Raw genomic sequence first — 13,618 nt, 5'->3', positions numbered from 1 at the left:
CTAGAGGAGGGCACTTTAAGTGAGCCACCATGTGGTTGCTGGGAACTGAACTCAGGACCTTTGGAAGAACAGCCAGTACGCTTAACCTCTGAGCCGTCGTCTCCCCAGCCCAAGCAGAGGGAACTTTAAGGCAGCCTCCTAGTTTGCTTTCTGCTCCTCTCCTTCTGTGACCTCAGATCTAAGTCCCAAAGCCCTGCGGGAAGAACGGCTCCCTACGGGAAGCTACACCTTTCTTTCTTTCTTTCTTTTCTTTTCTTTTATCTTTTTTGGTTTTTCGAGACAGGGTTTCTCTGTGTAGTGTCCTGGACTCACTTTGTAGCCCAGGCTGGCCTCAAACTCACAGCGAGCCACCTGCCTCTGCCTCCCGAGCGCTGGGATTAAAGGCGTGCGCCACCTTTCTTGATGGAGGTTGTTAGAGGAAGCTGGCTGTGAGGAGGTAGCCTGACCACTATGGGGTTCCTGGTTACACACAGCAGGGCTCAGGGTTCCATCCACTTGCCACTCACCTTTCCAAATGCCCTGAAGAACAAAATGGCAAACGCGAGATAACGAAGATGGTTCTCTCTCTCTTCCCTCACCTGTCTCTCCTTGTCACCCTATCTTCCTCCGTTCCCCTCAGGCCTCCACTTCTCAACCTGTAGAACTGGTTTCAGAGCACACAACCTCTCCCCACATACCTTTGCCTGCCCTCAGCCTCCAGTCAGCTCTTAGTAGATTACCTCAGCAAGTCTTCTGCACTCCAAGCCTGACTCTTTCTTTCACAAGGGGACTGGAAAGACCCAGTGCCCAGATATGGGCTCCTTCTCTAGCTCAGGGAGGGACCCCAGGGCAACCAGAGTTGGTCATTACTTGGAGTGTCCAAATTCTCTTGGCAAGCTCACTACTTCAATTTTTTTTTTCTTGAGGCACTATGTAACCCAGGCTGCCCTCATAGTCATGATCCTTCTGCCTCAGCCTCCCAAATGTTGAGGTTAAGAGTGTATGCCACATCTGGCTACTATTTTTTCATTTTTATTTTTTAAGAAAGCTATTAAGCTAGACATGGTATTGCTTGCATACAATCCCAGCATTTGGGATCTGGAGGAAGGAAAATCAGAAGTTCAAGGTCATACTCAGCTACACAGTGAGTAGCCTGGGCTACTGAGAGCCTATCTGGATGCCTAACCCCCTCAAAGTGAGATTACCTTTCCTTTTAGTGACCCCTGTTAGAGGCTATTAAAGCAATTCAGGGGGCAGGAAATAATGAGGGCAGAACTAAGGCAGGGACAGGAAAGGTCGGAAGGTATGGAGGTGGCATTAACTGAATCTGGGGTCAGACTGAACGAGGAAGGAAAAGGGAGGAATCCAGGTGACTTCTAGGTTTCTGGGCTGGTGTCACATCCACTGGGCTGAATGACAGAAGAACAGACATGTGGGGGAGAATACCAGCTCAGCAGGTCACATCTCACTATGGAAGTAGCAGGCCTTCCTCCTGATGGAACTGCTCGGCCAATAGTGAGTCTGGAGGTCTGAATTCAGGCTGGAGCTACAGATCTGGAACTTTCAGCACTCAGCTGCCCCCTTGCAGCATTCAGCCTGTCTTAAGCCTCTTCGTCAAATCCTTCCTGCCCTTTAAGACCTGGGTGGCTGCCTTTACTCTCTGACTCTCCACTGGGCACATGTGAATGGTCCATTCATTACAGGAAACATTGCATTCTTCCTTATTCTAGCATGGAGACAGACAGACAGACAGACAGACAGACAGACACACACACACACACACACACACACACACATGCACATCTCTAGTATATAACTGTCCAGGCAAGGAGCCCAGGATGGGTCTTAGCCTGGGCATGCATGCTTAGCTCAATGCCAAGGCCAGAATCCTATGCTTCCTAGGAATAAGACTGTGGTGGCCATTGAGGATGGAGAGTCACAGTTCTGTCCCCTTGTAGGAAGGTGTGTCTACTCTCTGTGCTACTCATTGGTGCCTGGGGATGTGTGATCTGTCATGGAAACCCTGTGGAGGACATCTGCATAGCGAAGCCCCGGGACATCCCTGTGAATCCCATGTGTATTTACCGCTCCCCAGCGAAGAAGGCCACTGAGGAGGATGTCGCAGAGCAGAAGGTCCCAGAGGCCACCAACCGCCGGGTCTGGGAACTGTCCAAGGCCAATTCTCGGTTTGCCACTACTTTCTATCAGCACCTGGCAGACTCCAAGAATGACAATGACAACATTTTCCTGTCACCCTTGAGCATCTCCACGGCTTTTGCGATGGCTAAGCTGGGTGCCTGTAATGACACGCTCAAGCAGTTGATGGAGGTACAGTGTAAAGCTTTCTACCTCTTCCCTTGCTGGGGAGCATCTCTTGGACTTCTTTATGATTAAACCACACATCAGGGTGTGTAGGGGACTCACTGTGGGCTATGATTCTCTTTAAATCACTACTTTATGTGTGAAGGTTCTTCTTTAAAATTCTTTCTTTCTTTCTTTCTTCCTTTCTTTCTTTCTCTTTTTAAAAATAACCCTGATTTTTGAGATAGGTTTTTACTGTGTTATCCCAGGTTGACTATATGTAGCTGTGGCTGGCCTTGAACTTATGACAATCATCTGGCCTCAGCCTCATGAATAGAAGATTTTAAGTATTAGCTACTTAAATGATGATTAGTATTATTTCTTTTTGATTTTCCAAGACAGGGTCTCTCTGTATAGCCCTGGCTGTCCTGGACTTCTTTGTAGACCAGGCTGGCCTCGAACTCACAGCGATCCTCCTGCCTCTGCCTCCTGAGTGCTGGGGTTAAAGGTGTGTGCCACCACGCCCGGCTCTATAAAAGTTTCTTATTCTCTCCCATTTAAGAACTATTTTCCTTATTAATTGAGGGGAGCACACATGTGCTGTGGCATGCATGTGGAGGTCAGAGGACAGCTTTCAGGAGTCAGCTCTCTCCTACCTTGTTGAGGGAGGGTCTTTCATTTCTGCCACACTGCATAGGCCAGGCTAGCTGCCCTGCAACCTTCCAGGTCATTTTCCCGCCTCTATTTCCCATGCTGCTATAGGAGTGTTGAAATTACAGATGCAAGCCACTGCATGTGGCTTTTTGCGGGCTCCAAGGATCAAATGTAGGCTGTCAAGCTTGATAAACAAACACTTTCACCTGCTGGCTCATCTTGCCAGGCTATATCTATACTATCTGTAAGCAGGAGAAGGTGTCGTGGCTTCTCTTTTTAGTCATATTTTCTTCTTTCTGTCTCTGTCTCTGTCTCTGTCTCTGTCTCTGTCTCTCTCTCTCTCTCTCTCTCTCTCTCTCTCTCTCTCTCTCTCTCTCTCTCTCTGTCTCTCTCATTGCTGAGATAATCTCTCACAGTGTCTCACTCATGTTGTCTTTGAACTTGTTGCCCTCCTGCCTCTCCTTCCCAAGTGCTGGGATTAGAGGTGTGCACTGCTATGTCCAGTTATTTGTATTGCCATTCATTTGATCATTTGTATGTATTTCATATCTAGAACTACCTCTATGCTGGGCCCTATGCTAGCACCCGCCCCCCCCCCCAGGTAGGGAAAGACAATTTGCCATTTGGTGAGCTCAAGCAGGTTGGCTCTTGGGGTAGATTCTACAGACCTGGATCCTATGCAGCTGAGACACTATGGACGGCACTGATAATGTCAGATCGGCGATTTCCCCACCCCCTTTGGGAGGGCAAGGGAGAGGGGACATGAAGCTGGACCAAGATAACAAGAAATGCCATAAATGGAGTGGTCTCTGGGATCCCAGTAAGCCACCCGTGCAAACACTAGGTCCCTACTTCACCCTTGGCTTGAGTGTCCAGCTGGCATCCTTCAGGTTGGACCTCGCTCTGGAGACAGAGATAAATGACAGGGAGTCAGAAGACCCTCCAGCACACCATGTGGTGTCCTGGAGACCCGAGACACGGAAGTCTGCAAGTTAGGAAGGGTTTCCTTTATCCAAACAGCCAGTTTCCACTGAACTTCGCTCCTGTGTCCAGACTCAGGCCTGAGGTTATCTATGCCGCTACCCCACAGAAGGCTGAAAGGCTCTGTACTCGCCTCCTGCTGTCCCAAGCACAGTGTACAAGAAACTGTCCTTGCCCTATTGTGTGTTCCTCACGCTCTTCTGAATGACAGCTCACAGCACATTAGTAACTCCTGCCACAAATGCTGCCTCCTGGGGCATGCATGGTCACTGGCATCGGTCTCAAGCAATCCCTCATACTCTGTCTGCATCCCCAAATGTGAGCTTAAGTATGACCCTTCTTATCAAAAGAAACAAGAGCTGGAGGGAGACCTGGCTCAGGGGTAGAACACCTGACTGGGAATGTGCCGAGCTCATAGTTGAATTTCTGTCAGTGCGAAATAAAGCCGGGCCGGGCGATGTGGCGCACGGATTTAATCCCAGCACTTGGGAGGCAGAAGCAGGCAGATTGCTGTGAGTTCGAGCCTACCCTAGTCTACATAGTATAGGACAGCCAAGGCTAATAAGAGAGACCCTGTCTCAAAAATCCAAACAACCAAACAAGCAAAATAAAGCCGGAAAGAAAAGCCCATTAGAGACAGAACAGCGCTGCTAATCCCAACATGTCCTCAGGGAGAGGGGCTCGGTTAATAAAGTGCTGTGCCTCACATACATGAGTCCCGAGTTTGAGCTCCGGGACCCCTGTACAGAAAGCTGGGCACAGTGCGCATGCTTGTTAATTGAAGCGCTGGGGAGGCAGACCGCGGATCCTCTATCAATCAGTCAGTTCCACCGGGGAGGTAGACTGGCAGATCCCTGTCAATCAGGCCGCTCCTCCATGGAGAGACCCTGTCTCACGAAGGGGGAAAGGTGGATCTGCGGAGGCGGCTCAGAGGTTAAATGCGCGTGCTTCTCTTCCACAGGGCTTAAGTTACGTTTCCAGCACCCACACAGCGGCTCATAATCTCCTGTATCTTTAGCTACATAAGATGCAATGCCTTCTTTTGGTCACTTTAGGCACCCACATAAATGTCTTTTCCCACCCGAGGACAGATCATAGAAAGATGAGGGCAGCAGACACAGCATTTTTATGCTGGTGATTTAGGGGTGGGTGGTTGGGTCTGTGACGGCTTCTGCAGCCCTGACTGCCATGGGTAACTTTTAAGTCCTTTATAACCCTGAGACTCTGGTTCTGGGTCTCTTGCTGACACACTCTTTTCCTTTCTCGGTCCTTCTACAAGCAGTATTCCAGAGCCCTCAAGAAGTGCTGACCAAAAGAGACGCTGTGAAAACACTTGTTACAGTGACATACACTAGCTTGGTGTCCAGAGCCACCAAGAGGACTTCTCCTGTCACAGTCAGAAAGCGCCCTGCACTGGTCTACAGTCCCTAGAAGATCAGGTGGCGTGCTTGCCTCCTGGTCTTTGCTCCTTATGATGCCTGCCCCTTCTTCTTTTTCTTGCATATTCATTTCAAAAACATGAGCCGAGTGTTTATGCTGTACCAGGCACTGCTGGAGGGAACTAACAGCTGAGTTGGCTTTGGTCCAGCATTGGACCCCGTACCCATGGTAACCGGACTGCCCAGCCACACCCACCACTGTTTTCTTTTGTCATCTATAGGTTTTTAAATTTGATACTATCTCCGAGAAAACATCCGACCAGATCCACTTCTTTTTTGCCAAGCTGAACTGCCGACTCTATCGAAAAGTCAACAAGTCTTCCCACTTGGTATCAGCCAACCGCCTCTTTGGAGACAAATCCCTCACCTTCAACCAGACTTATCAGGACATCAGTGAGGTTGTCTATGGAGCCAAGCTCCAGCCCCTGGACTTTAAGGTGAGTTGCAGACATTAGGGTCTTCACCACTCAAACTGAGAAAGGAGAGGGACAGGAACCAAACCAACAGGGCTGTGGTTGCCCATGGCTGGTGGAGGCTGAGGGCAGATCAGTGTCCGGGGAACACAGACCCTTCCTTAAGGCCTCAGAGAGCAACAATGCTCAAGCCTTCGGCTCCAGGGGCTGCTCTGTAGAAGCAGTATAAGGAATGACCTTTCCATTTCGTCTACCAAGTTTAAATGTGTTGTGCTCAAATGAAACTGCAGCATGATGTGTGTTCCATGCTCCCCTGGAGATCCGCGAGGCGCAAAAGCCTACTGAGCGCTCTGGGGAGGGACGACAGCCAAAGCACAGCAACAGAACAAACCTTGATTTCTGATGTCTATAACGGTGAAGAGACACCGAGACAACTCTTGTAAAAGAAAGCATTTCACTGGGGCTTGCTTACGGTTTCGGAGGGTTAGTCTGTTTCCATGATGCCTGGAAGCACAGCAGCAGGCAGGCCTGGGGCTGAGGGCCTACACCTGACCAATAGGCAGCAGGCAGGCGTGGGGCTGAGGGCCTACACCTGACCAATAGGCAGCAGGCAGGCGTGGGGCTGAGGGCCTACACCTGACCAATAGGCAGCAGGCAGGCGTGGGGCTGAGGGCCTACACCTGACCAATAGGCAGCAGGCAGGCGTGGGGCTGAGGGCCTACACCTGACCAATAGGCAGCAGGCAGGCGTGGGGCTGAGGGCCTACACCTGACCAATAGGCAGCAGGCAGGCAGGCGTGGGGCTGAGGGCCTACACCTGACCAATAGGCAGCAGGCAGGCGTGGGGCTGAGGGCCTACACCTGACCAATAGGCAGGCAGAAAGGAGGGAGAGAGGGAGAAAGACAGAGACAGAGGTTGGCTTGGTCTTTGACTACAGGGCACTCGCCCCTCCCATCCTCTTAAGCTGCCATCACTCGTTCCCTCCCATAGACTGTGTTTGGAAATTAAGCTTCTGTGAGTTTAGGTTTCCCAGAATCAGAGCCCTCCAGACTGCTTTCCCCTTCCATCATTCCTGGTCCTTTGTCTCCTCTTTTTCTCTCTCTCTCCTTATAACATTTATTAATGGGCTGGGCTCTGAGTGTGGTCCCAGGCATGGCAAAAGATTAACTATTAGTTAGTGACAGTGTCTAAGATGAGTTAGGTTTCCTCAGTGTGGATTAAGATGATGGCTTCTTAGCCAAACACTGGAAAAGAGCAGAGAGATTCTGAGCAAGGTAGATCCTGCATGGGGAAGTTGAGATTCAAAGCTGACCGAGAGGAACAGGTGGGTAGGCTTATTTCCTGTTTCCCATAGGAAAACCCAGAGCCATCCAGAGTGACTATCAACAACTGGGTAGCTAACAAGACCGAAGGCCGCATCAAAGACGTCGTACCCCAAGGAGCCATCGACGATCTCACTGCCCTGGTGCTGGTTAACACCATCTATTTCAAGGTACTCCAGCTGGTCCTGTGGAAACCCTAGGGACGGCCTCTCACTGTTAATCCAGGAGGCACGTGTAGTCAGATCCCTCCTGAACTGGTCTGTGCAGAGCCTAGACAACCATATAACTTTCCTAAGAGCCCAGAGGCTTTAGTAATGTCCCCAGTATGTGAGTTCAGTCTGTGAACTGAGCTCACAGAGAGCCACCTGCCCCCACCTCCTCCCAAGTGCTGGCATCTCTAAGCCTATGAGTTCCTCTGAGTCACTGGGGACTTTCCTGTGGCTTGATTCCAGCATCTATGGTAAAGAGGACTCACCGACTTTATAGGATTCCCAAAGGGGCAGAGTAGGTGTTTGTACATCTTTAGAGCACGCCGTTAACGTTCTGAAGTCCCTGGCTCTTTCCTGTGCTTAAGTTTCGGGTGAGAAACCATTCTCAGAAGCACTGAAGGACTTAACCTAAGAGCACAGAGTGAGAAGATGGTGAGGAGTGCTGCAGGCAGCTGGCCAGGAGGATTCTCTGCCTGGCAGGACTTGCTGCCTGAGTCTGGCCTGTGACTCATGAGGGCCAGGCCACAGAGTCTTGGGAGGCTGGCTCTTGGAAAGATGCTGGCAGACAGCAGACCACACAGACAGAAGGAACTTGAAAAAAGAAAACTGCAGCTTATTCTTGGCTTTACACATTCCTGATTAAAAAAACAAAACAGTACCAGGATGGCAAGACAGCTCAGCTGGTGAAGGTGCTTGTCACCGTACCTGGTAACCGCAGTGCATTATGGGAACTGACATGGCGGGAAGAAAGAATCTGTTTCTTCCTGTTGATAAAGTGTCCTTTGACAGCCACACACTCAGTGGCACACCCCTCCTCTCAAATGTTTAAAAAAAAAAAAAGGTAATATTTCTGGAAATCTGAAAAAGAAATAAAAGAAAAACAACAGATTGAATCATGCAGAAATAATGGCATCACTCAGACATAATTAGCCTTTTAACATATTTAACATATTTAGTTTTTTTCTAGTAACTATTTATATGTTGATGCAATCAGATAATAGGATTATGCCCCATATCAGTAAACACTCTGCTAGGATAATTTTCTTCTTGCTTTACGATTCTCCCACCTGACATTTTTCAGGGCGTGTGGAAGTTAAAGTTCAGCCCTGAGAACACAAGAGAGGAAAAGTTCTACAAGGCTGACGGGCAGTCATGCCCAGTGTTTATGATGTACCAGGAAGGCAAATTCAAATTCCGGCGCGTGGCAGAAGGCACCCAGGTGCTGGAGCTGCCCTTCAAGGGCGATGACATCACCATGGTGCTCGTCCTGCCCAAGCCTGAGAAGAACCTGGCGAAGGTGGAGCAGGAACTCACCCCGGAGCTGCTGCAGGAGTGGCTGGACGCGCTGTCGGAGACGATGCTGGTTGTTCACATGCCTCGCTTCCGCCTGGAGGACAGCTTCAGCCTGAAGGAGCGGCTGCAAGACATGGGCCTTGTTGATCTCTTCAGTCCGGAGAAGTCTCGACTCCCAGGTGGGTGTGGGAGAGAACCGCCGCCTCTACTCCAAAGGGGTTGGACCCAAAGTGGGAGAACTGAGGAAAGCACAAAAAAAAAAAGAGTGCCGAGTCAGGACACCTGGAATTCGGATCCTGGTTCTGGGCTAAGCTGTGGCGGTCCCTTGCCCTTCCTAGCCCCCCTGTGAAACGGGGTGTTTGCTCTGGTCTTTAGGAGTCCAGTCAGTACTGTCACCCCACAAGTCTGTATCTAATAGAGGAGATGAAGCCAGGTGGGGACGAAATTGAAAAAGCATTGGAATTGAGGAGACAGATATTAAAACAAGGCATGCTGGGACAGAGGTGAGGCAGAAGATGAAAGTGTTCCAGGTCTTCCTGGGCTATGTAACAAGCCTTTTTCCCAAAAGTAAGTAAAGTAGGGGCTAGAGAGATGGCTTAGCAGTTATTATTATTGCAGAAGACCCAGGATCAGTTTCTAGCATCCACTGTAGACAGTTCACAACTTCCTGTTACTCCAGCTCCAGGGGATCTGACTCTGTAAGTGTTGGTACTTATGTACACAGAGAGAGAGGGGGGGGGGGGAGAGGAGACTTAGACTTAAAAAATAAATTTTGAATACAATAAAAATGAAATGTGATAGAGATTAAAATTAAAAAATGAGGGCTGGAGAGATGGCTCAGAGGTTAAGAGCACTGGCTGTTTTCCCAAAGGTCCTCAGTTCAATTCCCAACATAGCGGCTCATAACCATCTATAATGAGACCTAGTGTCCTCTTCTGGCCTGCTAGCTCACATGCAGGCTGAATACTGTATAATAATTAAATAAACCAAATCTTTAAAAAAAAAAAAAAAAGAACCTTAGCCAGGTGGTGGTGATGGTGGCGGCACACACCTTTAATCCCAGCACTCAGGAGAGGCAGGTGGATCTCTATGAGTTTGAGGTCAGCCTGGTCTACAGAGGGAGTTCCAAGGCAGTCAGGGCTATACAGAAAAACCCTACCCCCGAAGACCAAAATAAATAATAAAAATTTCAAAAAACAAACCTTAAAATGCCCCTCTATTTTCCTTTTTTGGTTGAGACAGGGTCCTATGCAGCTAAGGTTAGCCTGGAACCCACTGGACAGCTAACAGTGGCTTGGGTTGTCCTGTCTCTACTCCAAGTGCTGGGATTATAGGTGTGCACACCATACTTGGCAGTATCTTTTACATATTCATTCCCTTATCTCTCTCTCTCTCTCTCTCTCTCTCTCTCTCTCTCTCTCTCTCTCTCTCTCTCTCTCTCTGTGTGTGTGTGTGTGTGTGTGTATAAGTCAAGGGACAACTTTTGCGGCGTTCAAAGGCATGTGGATCCCAGGGATTAAATTTAGGTGGTCAGGGTCGGTGGCGAGCTCTTACCTGATGAGCAATCTCCTTGGCCCGCATGCCTAGAGCTGCATGTGGTGGCACACAGCTGGGGTCTCAAGAGCTCAGGGTTGAAACAGGGTGACAGTTGAAGGCCAGCCCAGGCCACATAAAGAGATTCTGTCTAAAATAGACGTAAATCAGGCGAGTGATTTATCTTTATTGGACTATCTTTAGCTTTGAAAGCCAAACCTCTTTAAAAGTTTACGGGACTGCAAAGACATATTTTTTACTAGACTTAGCGAAGTGTTTCTTTAAAAACAGGGTCCCACTCGGGAGGCAGAGGCAGGCGGATCACTGTGAGTTCAAGGCCAGCCTGGTCTACAAAGTGAGGCCAGGACAGCCAAGGCTACACAGAGAGACCCTGTCTCAAAACAAAACAAGAACAGGGTCCCATCTTTCCACCTTCCCCAAAAAGCTGACATGAGAATAAAATTCACAAGACCCAGGCCTCACTGTTTTTAAGAGGTAATTGTTGAAGAGGTGAGGTTACTCTCGGGATGTTCAGCACTCTGTTTCTCCAGTCACAATGTCACCTTCCCTGTTCTTGCTTCCAGGGATTGTTTCGGAAGGCAGGGACGACCTCTACGTCTCAGACGCATTCCACAAAGCATTTCTTGAGGTGAGTCCACCTCCCTCCAACCACTGCCTTTTCTGTCTTTTCTTGATCCGTGTTGATGTCCTGCTACCGCCCTTATGGTGGGCACAGTGGGACAGGACGGTGGGCGAGGCATGTCTGCAGGGTTCCTGTAATCATGTATGTGCACATGGAGAAGCTGGTGCTCTCCTTCCCCATGGGGTCTGCCTCAGTACAGCATTTCAAGGAAACCCTCAAGCGCCAGCTGTCTGACCTTCCCTCCCGCTAGAGGCATATTTAGAGGGTAGCCCAAGGAAGAGGAGCCAGCAAAGGCCACTGGGAGGGAGTTCTGAGACATTTCAGGAATATAGAAAGCATGGAGTAAGGCTGAAACTGAATCTGGACAGAGTGGGGAGGGGGCATGGGCCTAAGTGGGCAAAGAGCAACTGGACATAAGAAAAGGGGATATGTCAGGAAAACGCAGTTAGGTCAGCACATGATGATCTTGAGAGATTAACTACACACCACGGTGTGCTGAGACCTGACAAGTCCCAGTGAGGACATTAGTGGAGTATTGCTTAGCCTGATTCCCCCCAGCTGAGGTGAGCGTAGACCAGTGTGGTAGAGGAAGTCATGACAGCTTGTAAACGTTCTGAAGTGTGATCTCTGGGTGGCGAGCTTCACCCCTGGAGCCTGAGAATCGGTTTCTTTCTACAGAGTCTCAGGAGATTTCTTTACATACAATTGGGTTTGAAGCCCAGTGGGCGTAGACTATTGCTCAGGGAAGTTAAGACTGAGGGTGGGAGGAGATGGGCCAGCATTAGACAATGTTGACAAAACTGGCATTTGCAAAGGAAGGCTGCAGTCGGAGAGAAGTGTCCAGAGTGTGGTACCAGAGAGCTAACTCTAGGAAAGCAGAAGGATGGAGGGACAGGAGGTTGGCACCTGCTGGCTCTCACCTGCACACCACTTGGCATTTAGTTCTAGAATGAGCATGGAATAGATGTGAGACCCCGAAGGGAAGGGGGAAAAACATTAAAAACACTAACCAGCCCTCAAAGTACAGACATTACAAGTACTTTGTCAATAGTTAGGGACAGGAGGCAAAGGCAGGAGTGCCACAAGTTCCTGGCCAACCTGATCTATATAAAAAGCAAAAGGCCAGCAAGGGGTACATAGAGAGATTGCATGGGGGTGGGGGTGGGGAAAAGGAACCAGGAATAGGTGAATGACAGACTAGCCTTGGCTGCTGGAATGCACAGCGTATCCCAGAGATGTCAGTAATACAGTCATGTCACCAATGGCCAGACGTTCTCTGAAGGCATCCCTCCATTTCCTCAGGTCATTACTCCGAGAAACACCTCACTCAACCAGAGGACTGACTTTTCATAATCCATAGGTTCTCAGTGGCTGTTTGGGGTAGTGATAGCTGGGATTTCTTAGTGCTTCAAGAATGAATCTATTTCAATTACAGATCTCCGATCTTAAGAGTCTGAATTTCTCTTAGCAATTGGTTCAAAAACAATGCTCTGGGGGCCTGGAGAGATGGCTCAGAGGTTACTGGCTGCTCTCCCAAATGTTCTAAGATCAATTCCCAGCAACCACATGGTAGCTCATAACCAACCATCTATAATGAGATCTGGTGCCCTCTTCTGGGGGGCAGGCACACATGCAGTATAGAATTTTGCATACACAATAAATAAATCTTAAAAAACAAAACAATGGGGCTGGAGAGATGGCTCAGAGGTTAAGAGCAGTGACTGTTCTTCCAGAGGTCCTGAGTTCAATTCCCAGCAACTACATGGTGGCTCACAACCATCTGTAATATGATCTGATGCTCTCTTCTGGCCTGCAGGTATACATGCAGGCAGACCATTGTATACATAATAATAAATAAATCTTTAAAAAAATAACAAAAAAAAACAATGCTCTGTGATAGTGTCCAACCATGCTGGCAGAATGTGAGATCTAGTTCAGGGGTCACACTTGTGGAACTCTTGCAAGGATTTGGATGAGCCCCTACATTACATTCACCAGATGTGAGAATGAGCAGGTCTCTGGAGGGAACCATTTGTGTCCAAGTGTGTTAGCTAGTGGAAAACAGCGGGATGAGGAGCTGGGTCTGTGTGTGGTTTCTGGGCCTCTGATGGACCACAGCTAATGGCTGTTTCTTCTGTGGCCTGCAGGTAAATGAGGAAGGCAGTGAAGCAGCAGCGAGTACCTCTGTCATGATTGCTGGCCGTTCGCTGAACCCCAACAGGGTGACCTTCAAGGCCAACAGGCCCTTCCTGGTCTTTATAAGGGAAGTTGCGCTGAACACTATCATATTCATGGGGAGAGTGGCTAATCCTTGTGTGAACTAAAATAGTCTTAATCTTTGCACCTTTTCCTATTTTGGTGTTTGTGAACAGAAATAAAAATAAATACGACTGCCACCTCACAAGAATGGACTTTTCCACTTGAAATGGGGGCATTTGGTAAAGTGACATTTTCAGGTCTTCACTACCCAGTAACCGATCTGGGTAAATACAGGGGAAGAGGCCAGCCATGGTAGCACATACAGGGGAAGAGGCCAGCCATGGTAGCACATACAAGATTTCAGACGCAGGAGAAGAGGGAGTTAAGGAGTTGCGGCTGGGCTGCATAATGAGAGACCCTGTTTCAAGATGTCTTCCCTCCCCCTCAAAAGTAGAAAAGAAAACCATAAAAATATATAGGTAAAAATATTACTGTTTCATCTTGGAGGATGGCAGGAGTCTGGAAAGGGGAGAAGGACCTTAAACTCTTATAAACAAATTAATCTCTATATAAAAAAGAGAGATTTGGGCTGGAGAGATGGCTCAGCGGTTGAGAGCACTGACTGCTCTTCCAAAGGACCTGGGTTCAATTT

The 13,618-nt window shown here is 48.8% G+C and overlaps 1 protein-coding gene and 1 long non-coding RNA gene across 2 annotated transcripts in view; both read left to right on the top strand.

Annotated features, from left to right (window-relative positions):
* The window catches only part of SERPINC1 (serpin family C member 1), a 13,529-nt gene extending 355 nt beyond the window's left edge, over nt 1-13,174 (top strand). Inside the window, exons 2-7 of the mRNA XM_084783904.1 lie at nt 1,938-2,307; nt 5,576-5,791; nt 7,122-7,259; nt 8,380-8,770; nt 10,709-10,773; nt 12,915-13,174. Coding sequence (XP_084640030.1) covers nt 1,938-2,307; nt 5,576-5,791; nt 7,122-7,259; nt 8,380-8,770; nt 10,709-10,773; nt 12,915-13,091 — 1,357 coding nt within the window. The 3' untranslated portion in view covers nt 13,092-13,174. The remainder of the gene's footprint in view (nt 1-1,937; nt 2,308-5,575; nt 5,792-7,121; nt 7,260-8,379; nt 8,771-10,708; nt 10,774-12,914) is intronic.
* LOC311599319 overlaps nt 1-13,618 on the top strand; it is a 155,240-nt gene that overhangs the window by 106,840 nt on the left and 34,782 nt on the right. The window lies entirely within an intron of this gene.

The sequence above is a fragment of the Acomys minous genome, assembly GCF_964271855.1.
Source record: "Acomys minous genome assembly, chromosome: 1".
In the NCBI taxonomy this organism is placed as follows: Eukaryota; Metazoa; Chordata; class Mammalia; order Rodentia; family Muridae; genus Acomys; species Acomys minous.
The sequence above is the reverse complement of the archived record's forward strand: the minus strand, read 5'-3'. Positions and strand labels throughout refer to the sequence as shown.